This window comes from Prionailurus bengalensis, chromosome D1 (genome assembly GCF_016509475.1).
Source record: "Prionailurus bengalensis isolate Pbe53 chromosome D1, Fcat_Pben_1.1_paternal_pri, whole genome shotgun sequence".
Classification (NCBI taxonomy): domain Eukaryota; kingdom Metazoa; phylum Chordata; class Mammalia; order Carnivora; family Felidae; genus Prionailurus; species Prionailurus bengalensis.
In genome coordinates, this window is record NC_057346.1 from 54,604,911 (window position 1) to 54,629,208 (window position 24,298).

Consider the following 24,298-nt stretch of genomic DNA (forward strand, 5'->3'; position numbering starts at 1 on the left):
TTTTAGTATATTCACAAGGATGTACAATCATCACCACTATCGTTAATTCTAGGACATTTTTATCACTTGGAAAAGAAATCTACTTATTAGCAATCACTCTGTTCCTCCCTCTACCTAGTCCCTGGCAACTAACTACTAATAAACTTTTTGTCTGTGTGTATTTGACTATTGTGTACATTTCATATACATAGAACCATACAGTATGTAACCTTTCGTATCTGGTTTCTATTACCAAGCTTAATTTTTTTAAAATTTGTCCCTGCTGTAGAAGGTGTCACTACTTCATTCCATTTAATAGCTGTATAAAATTCCATTGTATGTTTATTCACATGTTTATTCATTCGTATGTTTATTCCATTGTATGTTTATCAGTTGATATTTGGATCATTTCCACCGTTTTGCTTTTATAAAAAAATGCCACTATGAACATTTGTACAGGTTTTTGCATGGGCATGTGTTTTCTCTCTTCCTGTATAAATACCTAAAAATGGAATTGCTAAGTCACATAGTAACTCAGTGTTAACATTTTGAGGAACTGATTGGCTTTTTCACGAAGCAGCTCTACCGTTTTACATTCCTGTCAACAACCTGTGCGTTTCAGTCTCTCCTCATCCTCACCAACATTACTATTATTTTTCTTTTTTGATTACAGCTGTCCTTATGGATATGAAGTAGTATTCCATCGTGGTTTTGATTTGCATTTCCCTAATGACTTATGATGATCATACTTTCCTGTGCTTATTGGCCATTTGTATATATTCTTCAGCAAAATGTCCATTGAAATTCTGACTTTTTAGCTATTACATTAGGATCCTCCCTATGTAATATTCCAAAAATTTCCTTTTACTTTGTATATCTCAATTTTTTTTCTCTCTCTCTCTACAAAAGATAGTATTGTCAGTCAGAGACTTACAGTATTCCAGAGAATGGCAACCTTATTCTTCCTTTGTGCCTTTGAAGATCTCCCATTATGTTGTTCCTGGCCATACTGCTTCCCTTATTTTCTTTTTCTATCCTAACAACGATCTCCTATAATTTTATTATACAATCGGTAAAAAAAGATGACACTGGTGCTGGATAGGAAAAGGGTAAAACTCCTAGGAGGGCCAGCCCGGTCTTCTTTCTAGGTTGATGTGGTTATATAAGCAATCCCATTTGCCTGTTTATTTTTCTCCTGCCTGCCTATCTAGCCAATTGCATAAGCTCCCAAATAATCTTGTCCCTTGGTTGGTTCTTTTCCTTTGGCCTTCATTATATTCTTCACTCCTTGGATTAGACCAAAGAGCATGAAATTGCTAGACACTTTATATCATTTTCATGCCTATTTTATAACCTTTAAGATCAATATTATTACTGCTCCCCTTTTATTTCTGAGGAAACTGGCTCACAGAGGTCGTACAGTCCATGGCATTTCTCCTGATTAGTCCTTATTATTGAGTAGTATGGTTATCCATGTCTTTCCTCAGACTGTTACAGTGACTCTGGTTTGCCTGATATGCTTGTATAGGGAGCGAAGCCTAGAAATTTAAGTTAATGCCACATTATATATTTTTTTTTTCAACGTTTATTTATTTTTGGGACAGAGAGAGACAGAGCATGAACGGGGGAGGGGCAGAGAGAGAGGGAGACACAGAATCGGAAGCAGGCTCCAGGCTCTGAGCCATCAGCCCAGAGCCCGATGCGGGGCTCGAACTCACGGACCGCGAGATCGTGACCTGGCTGAAGTCGGACGCTTAACCGACTGCGCCACCCAGGCGCCCCAAGTTAATGCCACATTATAGAAGGTCTCAAATGCCAAGCAATAGAATCTTTACCCATAAAGGACATTTAGTTGGAGAGTGGCTCTGTTAAAAAATATGCATACAGGGGCACCTGGGTGGCTCAGTCAGGTAAGCATCTGATTCTTGATTTTGGCTCAGGTCATGATCTCACAGTTTGTGGGATCGAGCCCTGCATCGGCCTGCATGGGATTCTCTCCCTCCCTCTCTCTCTGCCCCTTCCCCGCTTGCGTACGCTCTCTCTCTCTGTCTCAAAATAAATAAATAAACTTTAAAAAATAGCCTGCAATTTGGCATGCTTTTTGAACCTACTTCTATTCTAGGCATAGTGATAAACTATTGTCCTTACCCTCAAGGAACTTCTAGGTTGTTTGGAAGGGGAATCAGATAATTATTTGCATTTGGGAAAATGTGCCATAAAATGTGTATAATATTCTTGAGAGCAGAGGAGAGAGCTACAGAGATCACTGCTTACCTTAAATTCAGTCATTAATCTGGGCGCCTGGGTGGCTCAGTCATTTAAGCATCCAACTTCAGCTCAGGTCATGATCTCGCAGCTCGTGGTTAGAGCCCCATGTTGGGCTCTCTCTGTCTCTCTCTCTCTCTCTCTCTCTCTCTCTCTCTCTCAAAAATAAATAAACATTAAAAAAATTTTTTTTAATTCAGTCAGTCAGTAGTTAACATTTCTGGTTGATTTGGCTTGGATTGTATTTGTTACAAACTTGTTCCATTATAAATACATATAAACAAAACAGTTAACATAATTGTACAACAAAATACCAATGTTAATAGAAATTTTATGTATTAAGATATTAATTTTCTCTTACAGATATGTCAAGAGTTTAATAGCACCTGGGCATGGGAGATGGAGAAGAAGGGCTATCTTGAAATGAGTGTTGAATGCAAACTAGCGCTCTTAAAGGTAATGAATTTATTATCTGTTACAATTATTTTAATTAATTCACTGATAGCCATTTCAAGAAAAATGTGCATAAAAGCTTTAACAGAAAGAATCATTGAAAATTTTATACATAAGGAAATTTTATACATAAGAAAGAAATTTGGGAGACTAATACAAACATAGTGCTTTTGAAATATAACATGATTTTTGTGTCATTGATTACAATAAGCCTATAAACTTATAAAATACTAAAATAAAATGTTAACTTGAAATATATCTTTTTAAATTGGTTATTCCAAACAGGTTGTACAAAAGTGGGGAGAGGATAGGGAAAGATGGATAAACTACATGTATTTTTTCTGCTCTTGTTCCTGAATCAGTTCTGTGGTTAAACATATCACATTTACTGTGATGGAGAAACATTTATAGAGTATTTTAAGCCATGTTATGACTATTTTCCAGTACCTCTGCGAGTGTCAATTTGATGACAATCTCAAATTCAAAAACATTATCAATGAGGAAGATGCTGATACCATGCGTCTCCAGCCAATTGGCCGAGACAAAGATGGCCTTATGTACTGGTACCAGTTGGATCAAGATCACAATGTCAGAATGTACATAGAAGAACAAGACGATCAAGATGGCTCTTCATGGAAATGCATTGTCAGGTACCTTTTATTGAAGTCTTTTCATGTTTACTTGTGTGTTTCTTTAATCTCTTCTCTATAAGATTATTATCTCTGAGGCTGGGGTGGTCCTTTTTTTTTGTGGGTTTGGAGAGTTGTTGGGACCTAGCCTAGTGACCAGCACAATACCCATAGTAGGCACTTAATTATTTGTCAAATAAATAACTACATTTAGCATGGTGGTCCATATTAGCACATGTACGTTATGCTTCAGGAAGGTGGAATCTGACAAATAATAATGTAGCAATAATATGCACAGAAAAACCCATCATTAGGCAACAATACAAGCAAAGTATTACTTGGTTCTTACCTAGCTATAGTTTTCTATTAATTTATTTCTATTTCTATTCAATTTATTTCATTTGGCCAATTCATCTTGCACTTTAGTATATTTTTAATTTTTGCTGTGTATACATTTCTTCATTAGGGTTCTGAAGAAATCTGACAAATATTTTGGGTGTTTTGGGGGGTTTGGCGGGTTTTTTGGTAGTCCTTTGAAAAAAAAATCTTTGTTCCTTATTTGTGTTTATTTTTTAAAGCTTTTATTTATAAGTAATCTCCACACCCAATGTGGGGCTAGAACCCACAACCCTGAGATCAAGAGTCACATGCTTTACCAGCTGAGCTAGCCAGGTACCCTCTTATTTGTATTAATTGATATATTTGGAAACATTTCATGTAAAACCTTAAAATAAAACTTTATTTTTTGATTAATAAGTGACTCCGGGATCATTATTCAGAATTTTGTGTCTCTAACTTTCTGTTTTTGCAACTTAATTATTTAGAATTTATTTCACTAGTACCCACATTTTATATTCATTTCAAAGTTATCAGGATCTATAACTAAATGTATAACTAAAGTAGGGAGAACTAGTGGATATATAACCTGACTTATGAAAAACTCCTTTGACTTTTATTCCTCTCTGTTTTTGCTCATTTGAGTTTTAGCAGATTTTTGTTTAGTGGTTATTTATTAGTGTTTTGAAGAGGGAATCTGTGGGAACTTAGAATATTTGTTTGGGTCAGAGAAGCTCAACTTCAATTCCTTAAGAATTAATGTGAATTGAATGACTTTGTAGGGGCTTGTTTTATAAGCTGCCTTCAATCATACTATAATATAGTCTGGTTCTCCATATAGTTAATTTACTAAACAAATAATCCTGAAATGAAAGTCACTTACCATCTCTCCCTGTGATACATTGAATGAGGTTCTGTTCGTGATGTTCTACCACTTATACTATTTCTTGTATCCACCTTGCATAGTTATTTAAGAAATATTCTCTACTTTGTAGATGAAGAAAATCTGACAGAGAAAAATCATTATTATTATTTCTGATCAGTCATAATGCTTAAAGCAATTTCTAATGTATAGCGTAGATTATACCCTGATGGATGATGTGAGAGAAGTGTTTAGATGATGTGGTTAGAGCTAACTGTGCTTGAATCTGGGTTCCTCTACTTACCATCTGAAGGCAGATTACTTAATTTCTTTGATATTCACTTTTCTGCACTTTAGAATGAGGATGATAATAAAGTTATTGTGAGGAATATATAAATTTATATTGCATATCTACTTGTGTAATTAGGTACTATGCTGAGCAATTATGGTTATACTGATGAATAATGTAGCTTCGGGATCTATAGATGGGCTTCAGGCACCTGTGAAATCCCTTATATTATAAATAATAGCTCTTAGTTGTATATAATATATGTATTTTCTGGGCAAGTACCATGGTTTTCCGTAAATCCTCAGTTTGGTCTGTTTATACTTCATATACTTGACATGTTCTGTCACAAGGCATTTTAGTTACCTTTAACTTGATGCAGGAGTACTAATTTTGACAAATGTAGTGAACCGCCTTGTCCATATAGGTCTCTTATTTTTGTGAATGTTGAATGTGAAAAGCATTGTGTTATTCTTGACTGTCACCAAAATTATGATCTTCATTGTCATTAAAATACATTATGTACCCAAAATAATGTGTAGGACATTATCCCACTTGGCTGTAATGACATCCTTCCTGGAGTCTAGTATTTAGATGTGGATGCCTAACTCTAAGAAGAATATTAATATGGTAGAATAAATGCTTTATGGGAAGGACCACAAAGAAGATGGTTGAATGAACTAAAAATACTTGATTTAGTAGAAATTTAGGGAGATATAATTATCTTTAAACATTTAAAGGATTGATTTGTGTAAGAGTATTTCTCTCAAGCACTGAGCCAGGATCCGTGGATACAAATTATGGGGAAGTAGAACTGTGCTTACAGAAGTGAGAACATTTGCTTTTTTTATATTGCAGAGAAATTGTTGTCTGAAGACTGATCGATGCTGTCAGAAGCATTTTCTAAACTTGTATGAGTGGAGTTTTTAAGGAGGCAGTAATCTTTTCGGCAAGAAATTCACTTAGAAACTGAGATAATAAATGAAGAGCAAGTAAAGCAAATAGAATTTTGACTTTTTTATTTAATAGATCGCTCTTGGATATTTTTCTTCATTGGTGAATATAATTTTTACTAGTGAAATGAAAAGTCTGCTTCTTTTGTTTAAAACTATTTCTTCAAAGTATTGCTAATTTTCATGGAGATTTCTGGTGTTGGAAATATGTTTCTGTCTCAGTCTTAAAACAAGGTTATGTGACAAAAGTTAACTCGTCTTTAGAATTCTGAGTTTTTTCTTTTTTTTTTTTAAATCAGACTTTCTTTTTTTTTTAACATTTATTTATTTTTGAGAGAGAGAGAGACAGAGCATGAACGGGGGAGGGTCAGAGAGAGAGGGAGACACAGAATCTGAAACAGGCTCCAGGCTCTGAGCTGTCAGCACAGAGCCCGACGCGGGGCTCGAACTCACGGACCGCAAGATCATGACCTGAGCCGAAGTCGGTCGCTTAACTGACTGAGCCACCCAGGTGCCCCTAGAATTCTGAGTTTTTTCAAGCTGTAAGTCAGCCTTTTTTTTTTTTTTTTAAGTGTATTTTTATTTTGAGAGAGAGAGAGAGAATGAGTGCACACACAGGCCAGGGAGGGGCAGAGACAGAGGGGGAGAGAGAATCCCAAGCACGCTATCAGCGCGGAGCCTGACACAGGGCTCAGTTTTATGAACTGTGAGATCACGACCTGACCTGAAAACAAGAGTTGGATGCTTAACTGACTGAGCCATCTAAGCATCCCTGTAAGTCAGCCCCTGATAAATTTTTAAACTGAACTTTGCAATTTAAAAATCAAATGGAATATTTTTTTGTAAAAACAGTGATCCATAAAAAAAGAATTTTCTATATTTGATCTTCTTAAAATTTAATACCTAGGCAATATACAGTGTCTGCTTTCAGACCACAAAATGGAATTGAGCTAGAAATCAGTAATAGAAAGAGAGCTTTAAAATCTCCACATACTTAGATGTTAAATAATACACTTTTACATAACATGTGGGTCAAAGAAGAAATCTTTTTTTTTTTTTTTTAATTTTTTTTTTTCAACGTTTATTTATTTTTGGGACAGAGAGAGACAGAGCATGAACGGGGGAGGGGCAGAGAGAGAGGGAGACACAGAATTGGAAACAGGCTCCAGGCTCCGAGCCATCAGCCCAGAGCCTGACATGGGGCTCGAACTCACGGACCGCGAGATCGTGACCTGGCTGAAGTCGGATGCTTAACCAACTGCGCCACCCAGGCGCCCCAAAGAAGAAATCTTAAGACAAATTTTTAAATATTTTGAGTTAAATGAAAATGCAGGTACAACTTGTCAAAATTTGTGGTTGAAAATTTGCAGTGAAAGCAATGTTTGGAAAAACTTTGCATATAAAACAGGCTGGTTTTTTTTTTTTTTAAGATCAACAAGATTGATAAGCCACTAGCCAGGCTAACTAAGAAAAAAAGAGTGGACACAAATTAGTGATATCAGAAATTAAAGAAGGGGCATTACTACAAATCCCAGGGACATTAAAAGGATAATAAAGAAATACCGTGAACAACTGTACACAGAAATTGATAACTTAGATGAAATGGACCAATTCCTTAAAAGACATGATCTGCCAAAATTCTCACAAGAAGAAGTAGACAATATGAACAGGCCTCTATCTATTAAATAAATTGGATCAATGATTAATAACCTTCTAAAACAGAAAGCAACAAGCCCAGATGGGTTCACTAGCGAATTCCACCAAACATTTAAGGAAGGAATTAAATTCCCTTCAGTCTCTTTCAGAAGATAGGAGAGGGAATAATGCCTAATTCATTTTATAAGGCCAGCATTACCCTAATAACAAAACCAGACAAAGACATTACAGGAAAGGGAAAGTGTAGACCAGTATCTCTCATGAACTTAGATGTAAAAATCCTTAAAAATTCCTTTTCAACATCGTATTCAAAGTCCTAGCTAATGCAGTAAGAAAAGGAAGTAAGAGATAGATTGGGAAGCAAAAAAGAAAACCATCTTTATGTGCAAATGACATGATCATCTATGTAGGAAATCTGAAAGAGTTAACAACAAACTCTCCTGGAACTTATAAGTGATTATAGCAGGGTAGCAAGATACAAGATTAATAAACAAAATGTCAGTTGCTTTCCTATATACCATACCATCAGTGAATATGTGAAATCTGAATTTAAAAACACAATACCATTTATATTATCTCCCCCCAAATTGAAATACTTTGGTATAATACAACAAAATATAAACAAATCTATCTGAGGAAAACTATAAAACTCTAATGAAAGAACCAAAAAAGAACTAAATAAATAGATATTCCATATTTGTGGATATGAGCATTTAATATTGCCAAAACGTCACTTTTTCCCAACCTAAAATCTATAGATTTAATGCAATCGTAACCAAAATCTCTGAGGTTATTTTGTGGATATTGGCAAACTTATTTTAAAATTTATATGAAGAGGGACACCTGGGTGGCTCAGTTGGTTGAACGTCTGACTCTTGATTTTGGCTCAGGTCATGATCCCAGGGTTGTGGGATTGAGCCCCACATCGGGTTCCGCACTGAGCATGGAACCTGCTTAAGATTCTCTCTCCCTCTACCTGCCTCTCTCTCTCTCTCTCTCTCTCTCTCTCTCTCTCTCTCATAAAATAAAGTTTATATGGAGAGGCAAGAAACCCAAAATAGACAACACAATATTGAAGAAAAACAAAATTATAAGACTGACACTACCCAACTTCACGACTTACTATAAAGCTACAGTAATTGAGACAGTGTGGTATTGGTGAAAGAACAGACAAATATAAGGATGCCTGGCTGGCTCAGTTGGTGGAGTGTGTGACTCTTCATCTCGGGGTCATGAGTTCGAACCCCATGTTGTACGTAGAGATTACTTAAAAAAAAAAGACTAGACAAGTATATAGTGGAACAGAATAGGGAGCTATGAAATAAATCCGTATAAATATAGTCAACTGATCTTTCACAAAGGAGCAAAGACAATACGATGGAGAAAAAATGCTGGAAAAAATGGACATCCATATGTAAAACATTTAATCTAGACACTTTACACCCTTAAGAAAAATTAACTCAAAATGAATTACATATCGGGGAGCCTGGGTGGCTCAGTCAGTTAAGCGGCTGACTTTGGCTTGGGTCATGATCTCGCAGTCCGTGAGTTCGAGCCCTGCCATCGGGCTCTGTGCTGACAGCTCAGAGCCGGGAGCCTGTTTCAGATTCTGTGTCTCCCTCTCTCTGACCCTGCCACGTTCATGCTTTGTCTCTCTCTGTCTCAAAAATAAATAAATGTTAAAAAAAATTTTTTTTTAATGAATTACATATCTCCATATAAAATGCAAAACTATAAGTGTCTAAGAAGATAGCACAGAAGCAGATTGACAATTTTGGGTTTGCTGATAACTTTTTTGGTACAATACCAAAGGTACAATCCATGAAAGAAAGAATTGATAAGAGCTGGGCTTCATTATAATTAAAAATTTCCGTTCTGGGAGGGCATTGTCAATATAATAAAAAGCTAAGCCACAGACTGGGAGAAAATATTTACCAAAGATATATTTGATAAAGGCCTGTTATCCAAAATATATAAAGAACTCTTAAAACTCAACAATAAGAAAACGTGATTTAAAAATGGACCAAAGACCTTAACAGATTCCTTTGCAACAAAGGTATACAGATGACAAATACACACGTATATTTGAACAGATATACACATGAAAAGTGGTCCACATCATATGTCATCAGTGAAATGTAAATTAAAATGAGATACTACTATATGCCTATTAGAATGGCCAAAATCCAGAACACTGACAACACCAAATGCTGACAAGGATGTGGAGTAGCAGGAACTTTCTGCCATTGCTTGTGGGAATGCACAATGGCATAGCCACTTTGAAAGACAGCCGATGGTTTCTTACCTAATTAAACACCATATGATCCAGCAGCCATACTCCTTGGTATTTGCCCAAAGGAGTTAAAGAGTTATGTTCACATAAAAACCTGCACACAAATGTTTATAGCAGCTTTATTCATACTTGCCAAAACTTGAAAGCCATGAAAATGTCAAAACTGATTAACTGAACATTTAAAATCTTTTCATTTCAAAGTATGTAAATTATACAATAAAAATGCTTTAAGAATTAAAAGGGTTTGACAATCATTTTCAAAAACCTGAATTCTAAACAGGTTGAGTTTTCATGTACCCAAAATTACAGACTCTGTCAAAGACATTTGTAAACCGTATGTTGCTAGTATAGCACAGTGATTGAGAAGATGGTCTCTGAAGTCAGACTGTAATTCAGTCCTGCCTTTAATCTATGCTAACTGCAACCTTAGGCAGATTACTATACATCTCTGCAGTGTCCTCACTTTCTTCATCTATAAAATGGGGGTAATAACAGCAGTACCTATAATCAGGTTATATTGGAATTATATGAACTAGTTCATGTAAAGTGCTTGGAGTAGTGCTCGGAACACAGTAATCACTCGCTGATGTTAAGTTCTGTTATCAATACTGTGGATATTACCCATTAATGCCTTCCTTCAGTTTCTTGGCCCCCATAGGAAATACTGTCACATTCCATTATCTTCCCTATTTTGTCACCTCATTAATTTGCAATCAGATGAAAAAAAGGTAGAATATTGCCGAACCCTGTAATCCTATACTATATATATTTACAGAGTTGCTATATTCACACTGTGCTGTGCCCTGAAAAGGCAAAGACATGATGTAGTTTCTTAAGGAGTTCCAAATTGTGAGAGAAAGATACAGGGAAATAGCAAATGATAATATAAGATCATAAATGTGATCTCTGATGGAGGTCATTCTGGTGTGCTATTTAGGAATCAGATACCTAACCCATACTTGGGAGAAGATGATGCCTATGCTTGGCTTTGTTTTTGTGTTGTCTTTTTTTTTTTTTTTAAGTTTTTATTGTACTGTACTACCAGCTCAATTGCTTCTTAAAGGTTTAATCCCTACCACTAATTCTAACTCTGAGCAAACCTTAGACTTAGACTACTAGGAAAAATAATTTTCACAATATAATAATTAGGATGATATGCTCCATTTCACCAAAGTCTGAATTAACTTAAGGTACAGATAGTAAAACACAAGAGTTTAGAATCTGTTACGTCAAAATCAATCTGCCTGTTAATCTGGGCTTCTAACCTTTCCACTTCAACATTTTGTCCCATCTCAGTTAATAGCAGCCACATCCTTTCAGCTGCTTGGGGCTAAAACTTTGGGATACAATCTTGACTTGTCTTTTTTCTCACACTTCACATCCACTCTATCAGCAAATCCAAACAGCTGTCTGTGCAAAATGTATCCAGTGTTTGATCATTCCTCATCCACTTCATTGCTATGTTCTTATCCAAGCCACCATTAATTTTTTTTTTTTTATGTTCATTTATTCTTTGAGAGAGAGAGAAAGCATGAGCAGGGGAGGGGCAGAGAGAGGAAGACACAGAATCTGAAGCGGGATCCAGGCTCTGAGCTGTCAGCACAGAGCCCGACACAGGGCTCAAACTCATGAACCACAAGATCATGTCCTGAGCCAAAGTCAGATGCTTAACTGACTGAGCCACCCAGGTGCCCCTAAGCCACTATTAATTTTGTTTTTAATACAGTTTAGGTGATTTTTAGTATATTCACAAAGTTGTGCAGCCATCACAGCTTTCAAACTCCAGGACATTTTCCCCACCCAGCAGAGCAACCCTGTACTGCCTACCCTGGACATTAGCAGTTTTATTCACCATTCTCCCTTTACACAGCCCATGGCAGCTGCCGATCTACTTTCAGTTTCTATAATTTGCCTATTCCAGACATTTCACATACATAGAATTATGTAATATGTGGCCATTGTGTCTGGCTTCTTTCAGAGAACATAATGGTTTCAGGGTTCGTTAATATACTTAGAATCATTACTGTGTTCCTTTTTATGGCTAAATAGTATTGCTTGCATGGATATACCACATTTGTTTATTCATTCTATGCTTGTCTTTGAAAGAATAGTTAGGGTTGGCTAGCTATGGGAAACACATTCAAGCCAAGAGAACAGAAATGCAAACTTGACATTCTAAGAGAGCATGGTATTTTTGAAGGATATATCTTTATTTTTTTATCTCGTGTTTTATTTATTTTAGAGAGAGAGAGAGCGCTAGCAGGGGAGGGGCAGAGTGATTGGGGGACAGAGGATCAGGAGTGGGCTCTGTCCTGACAACAGCAAGCTCGATGCAGGGCTTGAACTCCCAAACCGTGAGATCATGACCTGAGCCAAACTCAGTCGCTCAACCAACTGCATTACCTAGGCACCCCTGTAGGGTTATATCTAATACACCTGAGTGACGAAACATTTTAGAGAAAAACAAGCCCTGGAAGGAAGGAGAACAGAGCCACTGAATTATTGTTAGCATCCATAGTCTAGTCTAAGATTTCCTGGAGATAGTGATAAGAATTTGGGGTATAATTTGAATATATGATTATTTATAAAAATCCCCTCTGACTAGTTCAAAACTTGGGATTTTTTTATTTTTTATTTTTTAAAAATGTTTGGGAGAGAGCACACACACACATATGAACTGGAGAGGGGCAAAGAGAGGAAGAGAGAGAATCCCAAGCAGGCTCCATGCTCAGCAAGTAGCCTGAATGCGGGACTCCCATCCCACGACTGTGAGATCATGACCTGAGCCAAAATCAACAGTTGGGATGTTCAACTGACTGAGCCACCCAGGCATCCTCAAATTTGGGATTTTTAAAAAACTTATTTAGCATACTAAATTTCATTTTTAGATCAAAATAGGAGAACTCCAAATGTGGGTAGTTGTCTGTTTTCATACAATTATGACTACATGAGGCTTGCATTTTAACACAGTAGTTGGGTTAAAAGCTTTTACGGAGGTTTTTTTTTTTTAATATTAAAATTTTTTTTAATGTTCATTTTTGAGACAGAGAGAGAGACAGTATGAGTGAAGGAGGAGCAGAGAGAGAGGGAGACAGAGAATCTGAAGCAGGCTCCAGGCTCTGAACTGTTAGCACAGAGTCCGAGCGAGGTTCGAATCTACGAACCACAAGATCATGACCTGAGCCGAAGTCAGACGCTTAACTGAGTGAGACACCCAGGTGCCCCATTATGGAGTTCTTTAATGAATTTTTCTGCTAAGTTTTTTTGTTGTTTAGTCAAATAATTAACATGGATTTTGTGGTAGTATTGGTTCTTTTCTTATGTTTGGAAACTTTTTTAAATACATACAGTGAATAACTTAATATATTCAGTTCCCAGCATGACTTCAAAAAATAACAAGAAGATTGAGACACTTTGTACATGTGGCATTCTCAGTGTACTAAGAGAAGTAATAACATTAAGTGGATAGAGTCTTAGGTTAGAAGCAGGTTGGTGTAATGAAGTTATAGGAAATGTGAACTTTGCCAAAACTAAATTTATTTAATATCTCTAACTTATCTCTAAGTTACTTTTTGTAATGTGGAGGCAGTGCCAGCATCCTGAAAGAGCATCTTAATCTGACCTCCTACTATTAGATAATTTATAATTCTAGAACTTCACTTTATTTGTAATGTGGTAACCTGTGAATTCATTCCCATATACAATAATATGTATAAACTTGTGTGTTCATTACCATATACAATAACAAAATTTTAATATTCCCATCAGTGACAATTTTATTACTTCCTTAGGAGGCTGTTTTAATAATATTTGAGCGAATCCTGTCTTTTATTCTATAGATAAGGAAGCTGAGGCCTTTTGAAGCTCTATGACTTGTCCAGGGACACAGTCATCTAGGTTAGGAATAGGGATTCTATTCATTCATTAAATATTTCCTTAAGAGCCTACTTCATAAGTCAGTGTCCCTACTGTCACCAGAGTTAAGCTGGGATGGAGGTAGAAGGGGACAGGATAGAGACATGTATGGCATGGCAGATAAGAACAGAAATAATTTCATTTGAATACAAACTACATAGGATTAGAGATGTATACACATTGTTTTGACAACACAGATGGGAAGATCATGGTATTAATTAACTCAGTGGCAGATCTAGAGCTGACTTTTCCAACTCTTAGTCCAGGGTTTCATTGTTCTCTTCACTTTTACACATTGCTTATCTGGGGAGGAGAAATACCCAAGTGAGTTTTCTTGTCTATAGGCAGCATTTAAATCAATCATCTCTCACACAGTTCTGGTCTGGGTAGTAAAAATAGAGAATTGATAGGTTAAATCTTATTTATTTGGGATTTTCATGTATTTTTTTTTCAGCGTTTATTTATTTTTGGGACAGAGAGAGACAGAGCATGAACGGGCGAGGGGCAGAGAGAGAGGGAGACACAGAATCGGAAGCAGGCTCCAGGCTCCGAGCCATCAGCCCAGAGCCTGACGCGGGGCTCGAACTCACGGACCGCGAGATCGTGACCTGGCTGAAGTCGGACGCTTAACCGACTGCGCCACCCAGGCGCCCCCATGTATTTTTTTTTTAAGTGTTTATTTATTTTTGAGAGAGCACAAATGGGGGAGGGCCAGAGAGGGCGACAAAGAATCTGAAGTGGGCTCTTCACTGGCATCAGTGAGCCAGATGTGGGGCTTGCACTCATGAACTGTGAGACTATGACCTGAGCCGAAGTCAGATGTTCAACCGACTTAGCCCCCCAGGTGCCCCAGGGTTTTCTTGTATTTTTTTTTTGAAATTGAAGTCTCTTCTTGTAGTTGCAAACTATAATTAACAGAACAACATCCAGTTTCCTAAATTCTTAGGTTTTTGAACTGTGTTGTAAGAGCTGACTTTGCTGTAATTATTCATAAAGACCTGGATCATAATGTTATAACAGCATCAAATGTTATTCTCTCTGTAGATGGAAAAGCTTTCTTACTTACAAATGAATCAAGAACTTGAATCATTTTGGGGCACCTGGGTGGCTCAGTCGGTTATTTGGCTCAGGTCACGATCTCACAGTTCATGAGTTCCAGTCCTACATTGGGCCCTTTGCTGACAGCTCAGAGCCTGGAGCCTGCTTCATATTCTGTGCCTCCCTTTCTCTCTGCCCCTCCCCAGCTCGCACTCTGTCTCTGTCTCTCTCAAAAATAAATAAATGTTTAAAAAAAAATTTTTTTTTTAACTTGAATCATTTTGTTTAAAACAAATGCCTCTTCAGGGAAATTTGACATTGCTTTTGTACTTCTTAGAGATTGCATACTACTTTTAAAAATTACCAGATTTTGAATTTTAATTTTGTTCCTACTGTTCTTTTCAGCCAAAGAGATTTGCATTGGCATTTTAATCAATAGAGAGTATAGATTCCTTCCTTTTGCAGAATAGTATATTTAATATGCATTAATTCCTAGTACTTAAATTCAAGTTAATTAAGATGAGGTGTACCAGGGTTTTGGGTGTTCTTGATTGTGTTTCTTTTTATTTTAATTTCTAATAGGTATTATTTTGAAAGCTCTTTAGAACAGAATTAAGAATTTTATGCTGTTTTGTTTTTTCCCTTATTTAGAAATCGAAACGAGTTGGCTGAGACTCTTGCCCTCCTGAAAGCACAGATTGATCCTGTGCTACTGAAAAACTCTAGCCAACAGGACAACTCTTCCCGGGAAAGTCCCAGCTTAGAGGATGAGGAGACTAAAAAGGAGGAAGAAGCACCTAAACAAGGTTTTTTTTGTGTGTTTTGTTTTGCTTTGTTTTGTAATTTCTTCTCTCTTCTTCTACTCCTGCTTCCAGCTGTATTAATTAGAATTCTCTCAATTTGAAAAGTTGAAGTCTTCCTGTAGAAGGAGGTTGATTTTTCTTTTCTTTAATGAAAAATAAGAAGCAAAAAGCCATTGAGTACTATCATCTTTTATATTGAACATTTAAAAAGTTTAAATAAAACATGTTCAGATCATCAAAACATTTTTACTATTTTAAGAATGCAAAGATACTTAGTGAACTCTTTTTTATCATTGGAGTAAAATGACCATAACATAGAATTTATCATTTTAAGTGTACAATTCTGTGTCATGAAGTACATTTACGTTGTTGGGCATCTGTCACCACCATCTGTTTCCGGAGTCATCCTCCCCATCTGAAACTCTGTACCTGTTAACCCCTCTCCCTAGCCCCTGGCATCCACCATTTTACTTTCTGAGTTTGCCTGACTCTAGGAATCTTGTGTTCAAGAAATCATAGACTGTTCATTTGTAACTGGCTAATTTCACTGAGCATAATGACAAGCTGAGTAATAATCCACTGTGTATGTGTGTCATGTTTTTATTTATTCATTGTCAGTAGACAGTTGAGTTTCTTCCACCTTTCGGCTGTTGTGAATAGTGCTGCTACAAACACAGGTGTACAAATATCTGTTCGAGCTCCTGCTTTCACTTCTCTTGGGTATATACCTAGAAGTGGAATTGCTGAATCATATGGTAGTTTGAGGATCTGCCATACCGTTTTTTACAGGTGCTGCACCATTTTATATTCCCACTAGTCATGTTACAGTGCAGCCCACAAAATGCTGTGTGTACATTTTCATTTCATCATCATAGCAGCTCCTTGAAGTAACTACTACTATTATTTCGATTTTAGAGTTGAGGGAATTAGGAAGTTTATAAACTTGCCCTCACTGCTATAGATAATAAAGTGTCAGAGTCTAGATTTAAACCCTGATCTTTGTATCACCTATACTCTTCAACTAGAGTGATCTAGGGCGGTACTTCTCAAATGTTAATAGACATGCTGTTTACCTGGTGATCTTTTTATAGTGCAGACACTGATTGAGTTGATCTGATGTGAGGCTGCCGATTTGCCATATTAAATAAGGACCTAGGTGACACTGATGATGCTGGTCAAAGGACCACACTTTGAATAGCAAAAGGTTATAGAGGCAGTTTCCTCCTAACCTTGTATTTGTCTAAATACAACAGTCTTTCAAAAAGCTGTTTTGTCTCAAATACAACAGAGTCTTTCAAAGTCTGTTCAAAAATACAACAAAGTCTTTCACTACTCCTTAGTGAATGCTGATGTTATCACCCTCAAGAGTTAAGAGAAAGCACAACGAGGGGCCCCCCGGGTGGCTCAGTTCATTAAGCATCTGACAAGAAATACTTACTGTACACCTGTGTTCCAAACACCATTTTAGTAGACAAAGACTGAAATCCTTGTCTTTGTGAAGCTTACACTAAAGTGGATAAAATAGCTGGCACATACCACTGCCCATGTGTCAAGCACTGTTCTCAGTGATTTACATAGAGTAAGTCATATAATCTTCGCAACAACTGTTAGGCATGGCATTAGTTCATTGTTGTTGTTTTCAGATGAGAGAAACGCGATACAGAGAGGTTTGAGTGACTTTCCCAGAGTCACATAACCTGTTAGTGGTGCACCCAGTATTCACACTTGGGCAGTCTTTCGGGTCTTTGTCCAGAGTGCCTGTACTTTCGATGCTGCACTAACATATAATTTGTAGTAGACAGTTTTATTCAGCCCCCAAAGCCCTATCTCTTACTCTATCCTCTCAGGTGTAATTATGTTCTGTTCCAACCAAGACCAAAGAAATGGGATTCTGGGCTTGTCATTTTTATTACTATTAGATATAAACAAACTATTAGATATAGCCCCCCTTGGGCGGGGGGCTAGGGGGATATTCGGAAATCAGACATCAGGGAGGAAAAAATAAACAGGAAATGAATAAAGAATAAAACAGTTACTCTTACTCTTGAACTGAAATAGATTTTTCTTTGTTAAATTGTCATGCTTTGTGTCTAACCTTAGGAAAATTACTTTTTATATACATGCCAAGAAGAAATGCATTACATATAAAAATAGGCAGAAAAAAGATCCAAAAATGGCATCATATGTCCAAAAACATTCACTAACTAAATAATTAAATTGGTTTTTTAATTTCAAATGTAATTAGAATTGCCTTTGAAAAAGTCTGAATTTCTTAAACTGCCATTCAGAATCTCCTAGTCTGGCCTGTTTTCTTACAGGATCACTGGTTCCAGATTATCTAGACTTCTTTATTTTCTCCTGGTGTCTTGGGCATTCTTTCCGTGTCTTATCATGCTTTTATCTCGAGATAATGTTACTCCAGTGTGGAAATTCTAGTTATTCTTCAGGGCCATCTAGAATCTCCTAATCTTGATCCTTTTTCCAAGTTCTGCTGACACTCATTTTTTTCACACTCACATTAGGGTCAGTCATACTACTACTGTAAGAGCTTGAAGCTCTTTAAAATTTGTTGACTATTATTCTCAGACTATAATAGATTGCAAAGCAAGTGTTAGGTATAACTTAAGTCCTTCTCTGTTTAAGACCCAGGATATTTTGTTAGGTGATATACTACCTGGAAGTTACTTACAGGATGCCATGAAGTTGAATCTATATTTTTACTCCATGTTAGATACTGTATTCTAATTTAGAAGGGATGAAAAAATTAAAAAAGGAAATTTTATGGGGAAAAACAAAGTTGAAGGAAATCCTAACCTTTATTTTAGTTTTCTTCTGCTAATTGGAAAAAGTCTTTCTTTTGTTAAATTTTGCAGTCATACTCTTCTGCCTATATGTTAGGCACGGCTTGTGAGTTTGAGCCCCGCGTCAGGCTCTGTGCTGACAGCTCAGAGCCTGAAGCCTGTTTCAGATTCTGTGTCTCCCTCTCTCTCTGACCCTCCCCCGTTCATGCTCTGTCCCTCTCTGTCTAAAAAATAAATAAACATTAAAAAAAAATTTTTTTTTAAATATCATTTGAGGGGCGCCTGGGTGGCGCAGTCGGTTAAGCGTCCGACTTCAGCCAGGTCACGATCTCGCGGTCCGTGAGTTCGAGCCCCGCGTCGGGCTTTGGGCTGATGGCTCAGAGCCTGGAGCCTGTTTCCGATTCTGTGTCTCCCTCTCTCTCTGCCCCTCCCCCGTTCATGCTCTGTCTCTGTCTGTCCCAAAAATAAATAAACGTTGAAAAAAAAAAATTTTTTTTTAAAAATAAATATCATTTGAGAATCTTTAATAGAGAGTTGAAATTGTAGATTTGCAGCATGCAAGTCTGATTTGGCCTGAAAACGTGTTTATTTTCGTTTGTCCAAAGCAAGTGCTGCTTTGTTTTTTGTTTTGTTTTTAATTAATGTAAAAGTTGCCATTTTGAAGTGTACTATTCAGTGGTTTTTAGTATATTCACAATGTTGTGCAACCATAACTACCATCTAATTATAGAACATTTCCATCATCCCATAAAGAAACCCTGTAACCTTAATTAAGCAGTCACTTGCCATTTTTTATTTTCCCCTAACCCCTAGAAGCCACTAATCTACTTTCTGTCTCTGTGGATTTGCCTGGTTTGAACATTTCATATATATGGAATCATACGACGTAGGGCCTTTTGTGTCTGACTTCTTTTGCATGGCAAAACTGCTGCTTCTTTCACTTTCAAGGTCTACCCTTGTTGTAGCATGTATCAGCACTTAATTCTTTATTATGAATAATATTTCCTTGTATAGATATACCACATTTGTTAATTTATTAGTTGATGGACATTTGACTTGTTTCCACTTTTTGGCTATTATGAATAATGCTACTATGAACATCCATGTACAGATTTTTGTGGAAACATGTTTTCATGTGTGTCCTTTTTTTATTTTTTGATTTGAATTAGCTGTGAACATTTAAAATTGGAAATTAGAAGAGTTGGTAACTATGGAGCATTATTTTTGCCTATCAACAATGGACTGTACCTGAATAATGGTTGACCCTCCTTAGTATTCTCATTCTCTGCTTTACCTTAGTTCTCTCTTCCATCCCCTAAGCTTGGGCTTAGTCTCAGCAGCTTAGCCGAGTACTTATATTTTTTCTTTCTTATGATATAGTTAAAGTGAAAAAAATATTATATTCATGTGTCTATAAAATAATGAAAAACACAAAAGAAGAGAAAGGAAAATGGGAGAATCTCCTTGTTTGCAACAATGAAGACAATTCCTACAGTTATAATAGGTAAAGTAAGCTATAGATGATTGTCTTGTAGCCATTACTAACATGGTATCTGATATAAAGCTTAAATTCAACATGGCAAAATAATATAACTTAGTGTAGTGTATTAGTCTGCCCCGTCTGCCATAACAGAATATAAGGCTTGGTGGCTTAAACAGCAGACATTATTTTCTCACAGTTTGGGAGGCTAAAAGTCCCAGATTAAGGTGCCAGCTGACTCAGTTTCTGGTGAGGGCTTCCTTCCTGGCTTATAAATGGCTGCCTTCTTTCTGTGCCCTCGCATGGCCTCTTCTATTTTGTATGTGTGTTGAGAGTGATCTGGTGTTTCCCTTTTCTTACAAGGGCACCAACCCTCTTGGATTAGGGCTCCACCTTTTTGATATCATTTAACAATAATTACCTCACTGAGGGCCCTGTCTCCCAATACAGCCACATTTGGGATTTGGGGCTTTATCATATGAATTTAGGGAGGGACATAATTCACTCCATACATGTAGTATTGTGAAACCGTCCACAGTAATATGATGGGTAATGGAAAAGACACCTGGTCGAGAAATTGGGAAAGACGGAGAGAGCTGAAATTTTAAGATGTGTTTCTTCATGCTATTATGAGCAGTTATGTATGGAGATTTTTTCTTTTCCTTTAATTCCAGTGCAGTTACCATATAGTGTTAATATTAGTTTCAGGTGTACAATGTAATGATTCAGCAATTCCATCTGAATTGGTTGATGAGCAGTTATATATTTTTAAGAAAAAATACTACATGTGTACCAAAACCTTTTTTTAATGTTGAGTTTGGATCCAGCAAAAAATGTGTCCAACTAGACTGAGTATTTGCATACATAAGTACAGTTGCAAATACTCTTAACTCATAGTGAATAGACTACTAGGAACAAACGGACAAGAAGTTAAGTCATTTGTTAAATTTTGTATCATAGCTGATGAAAGCACAGATATTAATATTATGCAAATATACATATAATACAAATATAATACAAATATTAGTGATTTATTTGTAGCATCTATGAGCCTTTTTGTTTTGAATATTTATTTGAATATGGTTCCTTAGTGAGTCCAAATTTAGGAGATGGCTTTTTTGTACATTGAGAAAAAAGTTTTATTTATTAATTTTTTTTTTTTTTTTTAGTTTTAAATCTAAATGTAGGGGCACCTGGCTGGCTTGCCTGGAGGGGCATGTGACTCTTGATCTCTTAACCCCATGTTACTTGTAAAGATTACTTAAAAATAAAATCTGGGGTGCCTGGGTGGCTCATTCAGTTAAGTGTCCAACTCTTGATTTCGACTCACCTCATGAGCTTACCGTTGATGGGTTCCAGCCCTGCATTGGTGGAGCTCTTCAGAGCTCTTCAGGTGGAGCCTGCTTGGGATTCTTTCTCTCTCCCTTTCTCTCAGCCCCACTGCTCACTGCTCTTCAGGTGGAGCCTGCTTGGGATTCTTTCTCTCTCCCTTTCTCTCAGCCCTGCTCCTGCCTGCTCTTGCTCTCTCTCTCGCTCTTTCTCAAAATAAGTAAACTTAAAAAAAAAAAAAAATAGGTGTGCCTGAGTAGCTCAGTCAAACATCTGACTCAGTCCCTGCTCAGGTCTTGATCTCTGGGTCATGAGTTCAAGCCCCGTATTGGAGCTTCAGCATGGAGCCTACTGGAAGGAAGGAAGGAAGGAAGGAAGGAAGGAAGGAAGGAAGGAAGGAAGAAAAGAGAAGAGAAGAGAAAGAGGGAGGGAAGAAGGAAGGAAGAAAAGAAAAGAAAAGAAAAAAGAAAAGAAAGAGGGAGAGAGGGAGGAAGGAAGGAAGGGAGGGAGGGAGGGAGGGAGGGAGAAAAAGTTACCTAGATTCGATCCTTCTTTGACCATTGTGATCATGTCTGACACAAAGCTTAAATTGGTGGTGATGACATTTTGTAAACACATCACAATTTTGAAGACAAAAGAATGGAACTTCACTGTGTTATTATCTGAGTGTTTCTTTGAATTTTGTTTTAAATGTTTTTCAGGGGAGGGGCAGAGAGAGAGGGAGACACAGAATCTGAAGCAGGCTCCAGGCTCTGAGCTGTCAGCACAGAGCCCAATGAGGGGCTCGAACTCACAGACTGTGAGATCATGACCTGAGCTGAAGTCGGATGCTTAACTGACTGAGCCACCCAGGTGCCCCTGAGTGTTTCTTTGTATAAAAAATTTAAAGTGAAACATGTCACAGTTATGGTAATTAACCATTTGAACTGAATAAGCTCTTAAAGCCTGCCTTCTGGGTGAATCAGTTTTTTTGCTTAATGAATGTACACAGTGCAATAGTTTTCTGCACTATGAGGTTTGATAATCTAAAGTGCCCAGCAGGAATCTTCAGTTCAACTAAGCATTTGGACCCACAAGACTACTACAGCTCACACTTGGCATCAGTCTACTAAGATCAATGTAAGACAGAGCTTGCCAACAGGAGTAGCAGCTTGCCAACAGGTTTAGGCTTTGCTGCAGTCTGTGTTGCAGTTTATATGGCCATCCAGGAATCCAGGAGCAATCTTCTTCCCGCTGACAACTTCAGGACCAAGTATATGGGATTCACATTGAATAGGTGTGGGAACTGCTTTGTCTTAAAGGCCTCATGTTCCATAGAGGCCAGTATCTCTTATAATAAACTCTATAGGCTATATATATTCAGTGGTCCTCATGCCCAAATAGATGAGTCCCTACATTCAGGAGTGCCCCAAGTATGACATCCCCATCATGTGTTTATATTTTTTCTTAGTTTAGATGTATTTTATCAGTTAGAGGTTATTGATAACATATGCACTGTTGCCTAGTGATGGTCTGGTTGACATTCCAGTTTTTTTAGTTAACCAAGGGAGTAGAACTTAACCAACAGTCAAATTCTCGGGAGAAGAAAAGCTTTTCTTAACCTGTGGCCCATAGATGGCTTAGCCGTGATGTGGTGCTAAGAAAACTTTCTGGGGAGTGGCAGGAATCATAACTTTTTAATATCATTTAGGTTAAAAAAAAATCCATACGTTATCAACTAATATCTTCTCAAAGATTCAGGTTGGCAATACAGTTCAAATACTTGGGATACAACTAATAAGCTGATTCACATGTTTTTCATGAATTTGGTTCAATAGGGAATGTAGTAGATAAGGAATAATTTGGCCCACTTTCCTAAACTGCAGTTGGTATTCAGAGATGGATATGATGGCTTGAATTCTGAAATAGGTTCTCCAACTTCAAACTTATGGAAAATTAATACTGTTTAGTTTACCTTTCTTTTTTTTTTTAATTTTTTTTTTAACGTTTTATTTTTAGGACAGGGAGAGACAGAGCATGAACAGGGGAGGGTCAGAGAGAGGGAGACACAAAATCTGAAACAGGCTCCAGGTTCTGAGCTGTCAGCACAGAGCCTGACGCGGGGCTCGAACTCACGGACCGTGAGATCATGACCTGAGCCGAAGTCGGACGCTTAACTGACTGAGCCTCCCAGGCGCCCCGTAGTTTACCTTTCTAAACTGGTATCAACAGAACACTATGAAGAGCTATAGAATACACCAGTTTACTAGTATAGTACCGAAAACTAAATAATGTTGGCATTCAATTACAAAAATTGTGTGAATATCCTGAGAGTAGATGTCCTATATACAAAATCGTATCAGTGTTGCCAGTACTTAGTGTTCATCAACAGCTGTTTACTAGCAGAAAGTATATAGTAGTAAATTCCCTATTAAATGACTCCAGGCTAAATTCTATATTGCATGTAACAGTGGTAAGTACTAGATCCCTACATTGTCATAATGAACAGCCCCCTCCTGAAAAAAAATTATCCAGTTTCTGATTCCAAGTCAAAGGAATAATGAATTATGAAACAAAATATATAAATTAAGTAGGTTTTTAAAATTTTTAACATAATGGGGCGCCTAGGTGGCTCAGTCGGTTAAGCGTCCGACTTCAGTTCAGTGAGGATCTTGTGGTTCACGAGTTTGAGCCCCACGTTGGGCTCTGTGCTGACAGCTCAGAGCCTGGAACCTGCTTCAGATTCTGTGTCTCCCTCTCTCTCAGCCCCTCCCCTGCTCATGCTCTGTCTCTCTCTGTGTCTCAATAATAAATAAACATTAAAAAATTTTTTAAAAAAAGAATTTAAAATTTTAAACATAATGACCAGCATTATACATATTTGTATTGTGTTCAGTAAAAACAGAATTTATTTATGTTTCTAACATTCTGTTTTTCTTACCTTCAGCCCACTTTATTCATTTATATTATCTGTCTGGCCCCTGTGGCCATTAGAGTTTGTAACCCCTTCCATAGAAGGGGTGGGTACTAATTGTTACAGCTATGAAGAAATATTTTGGTATGATATGGGTGTTTAATCTAGAGATTATGGATGGGTGTCAAAATGTCCTTGTACCGAGCACAAAATAGTGCACTATTTATATTACCTTTTAAAATATCGTTTCACTCCAAAAAGATACAGAGAGACAAGATAAATACAAGTATTATTGTCACCTTATTTCAATAGCTTAAACAGTTCCCT

The 24,298-nt window shown here is 37.1% G+C and overlaps 1 protein-coding gene across 2 annotated transcripts in view; it reads left to right on the top strand.

Annotated features, from left to right (window-relative positions):
* The window catches only part of RSF1 (remodeling and spacing factor 1), a 159,223-nt gene that overhangs the window by 86,953 nt on the left and 47,972 nt on the right, over positions 1-24,298 (top strand). For both annotated transcript variants that reach the window (XM_043580136.1, XM_043580137.1), the window contains exons 3-5: positions 2,608-2,700; positions 3,142-3,347; positions 15,317-15,471. In XM_043580136.1, coding sequence (XP_043436071.1) covers positions 2,608-2,700; positions 3,142-3,347; positions 15,317-15,471 — 454 coding nt within the window. The remainder of the gene's footprint in view (positions 1-2,607; positions 2,701-3,141; positions 3,348-15,316; positions 15,472-24,298) is intronic.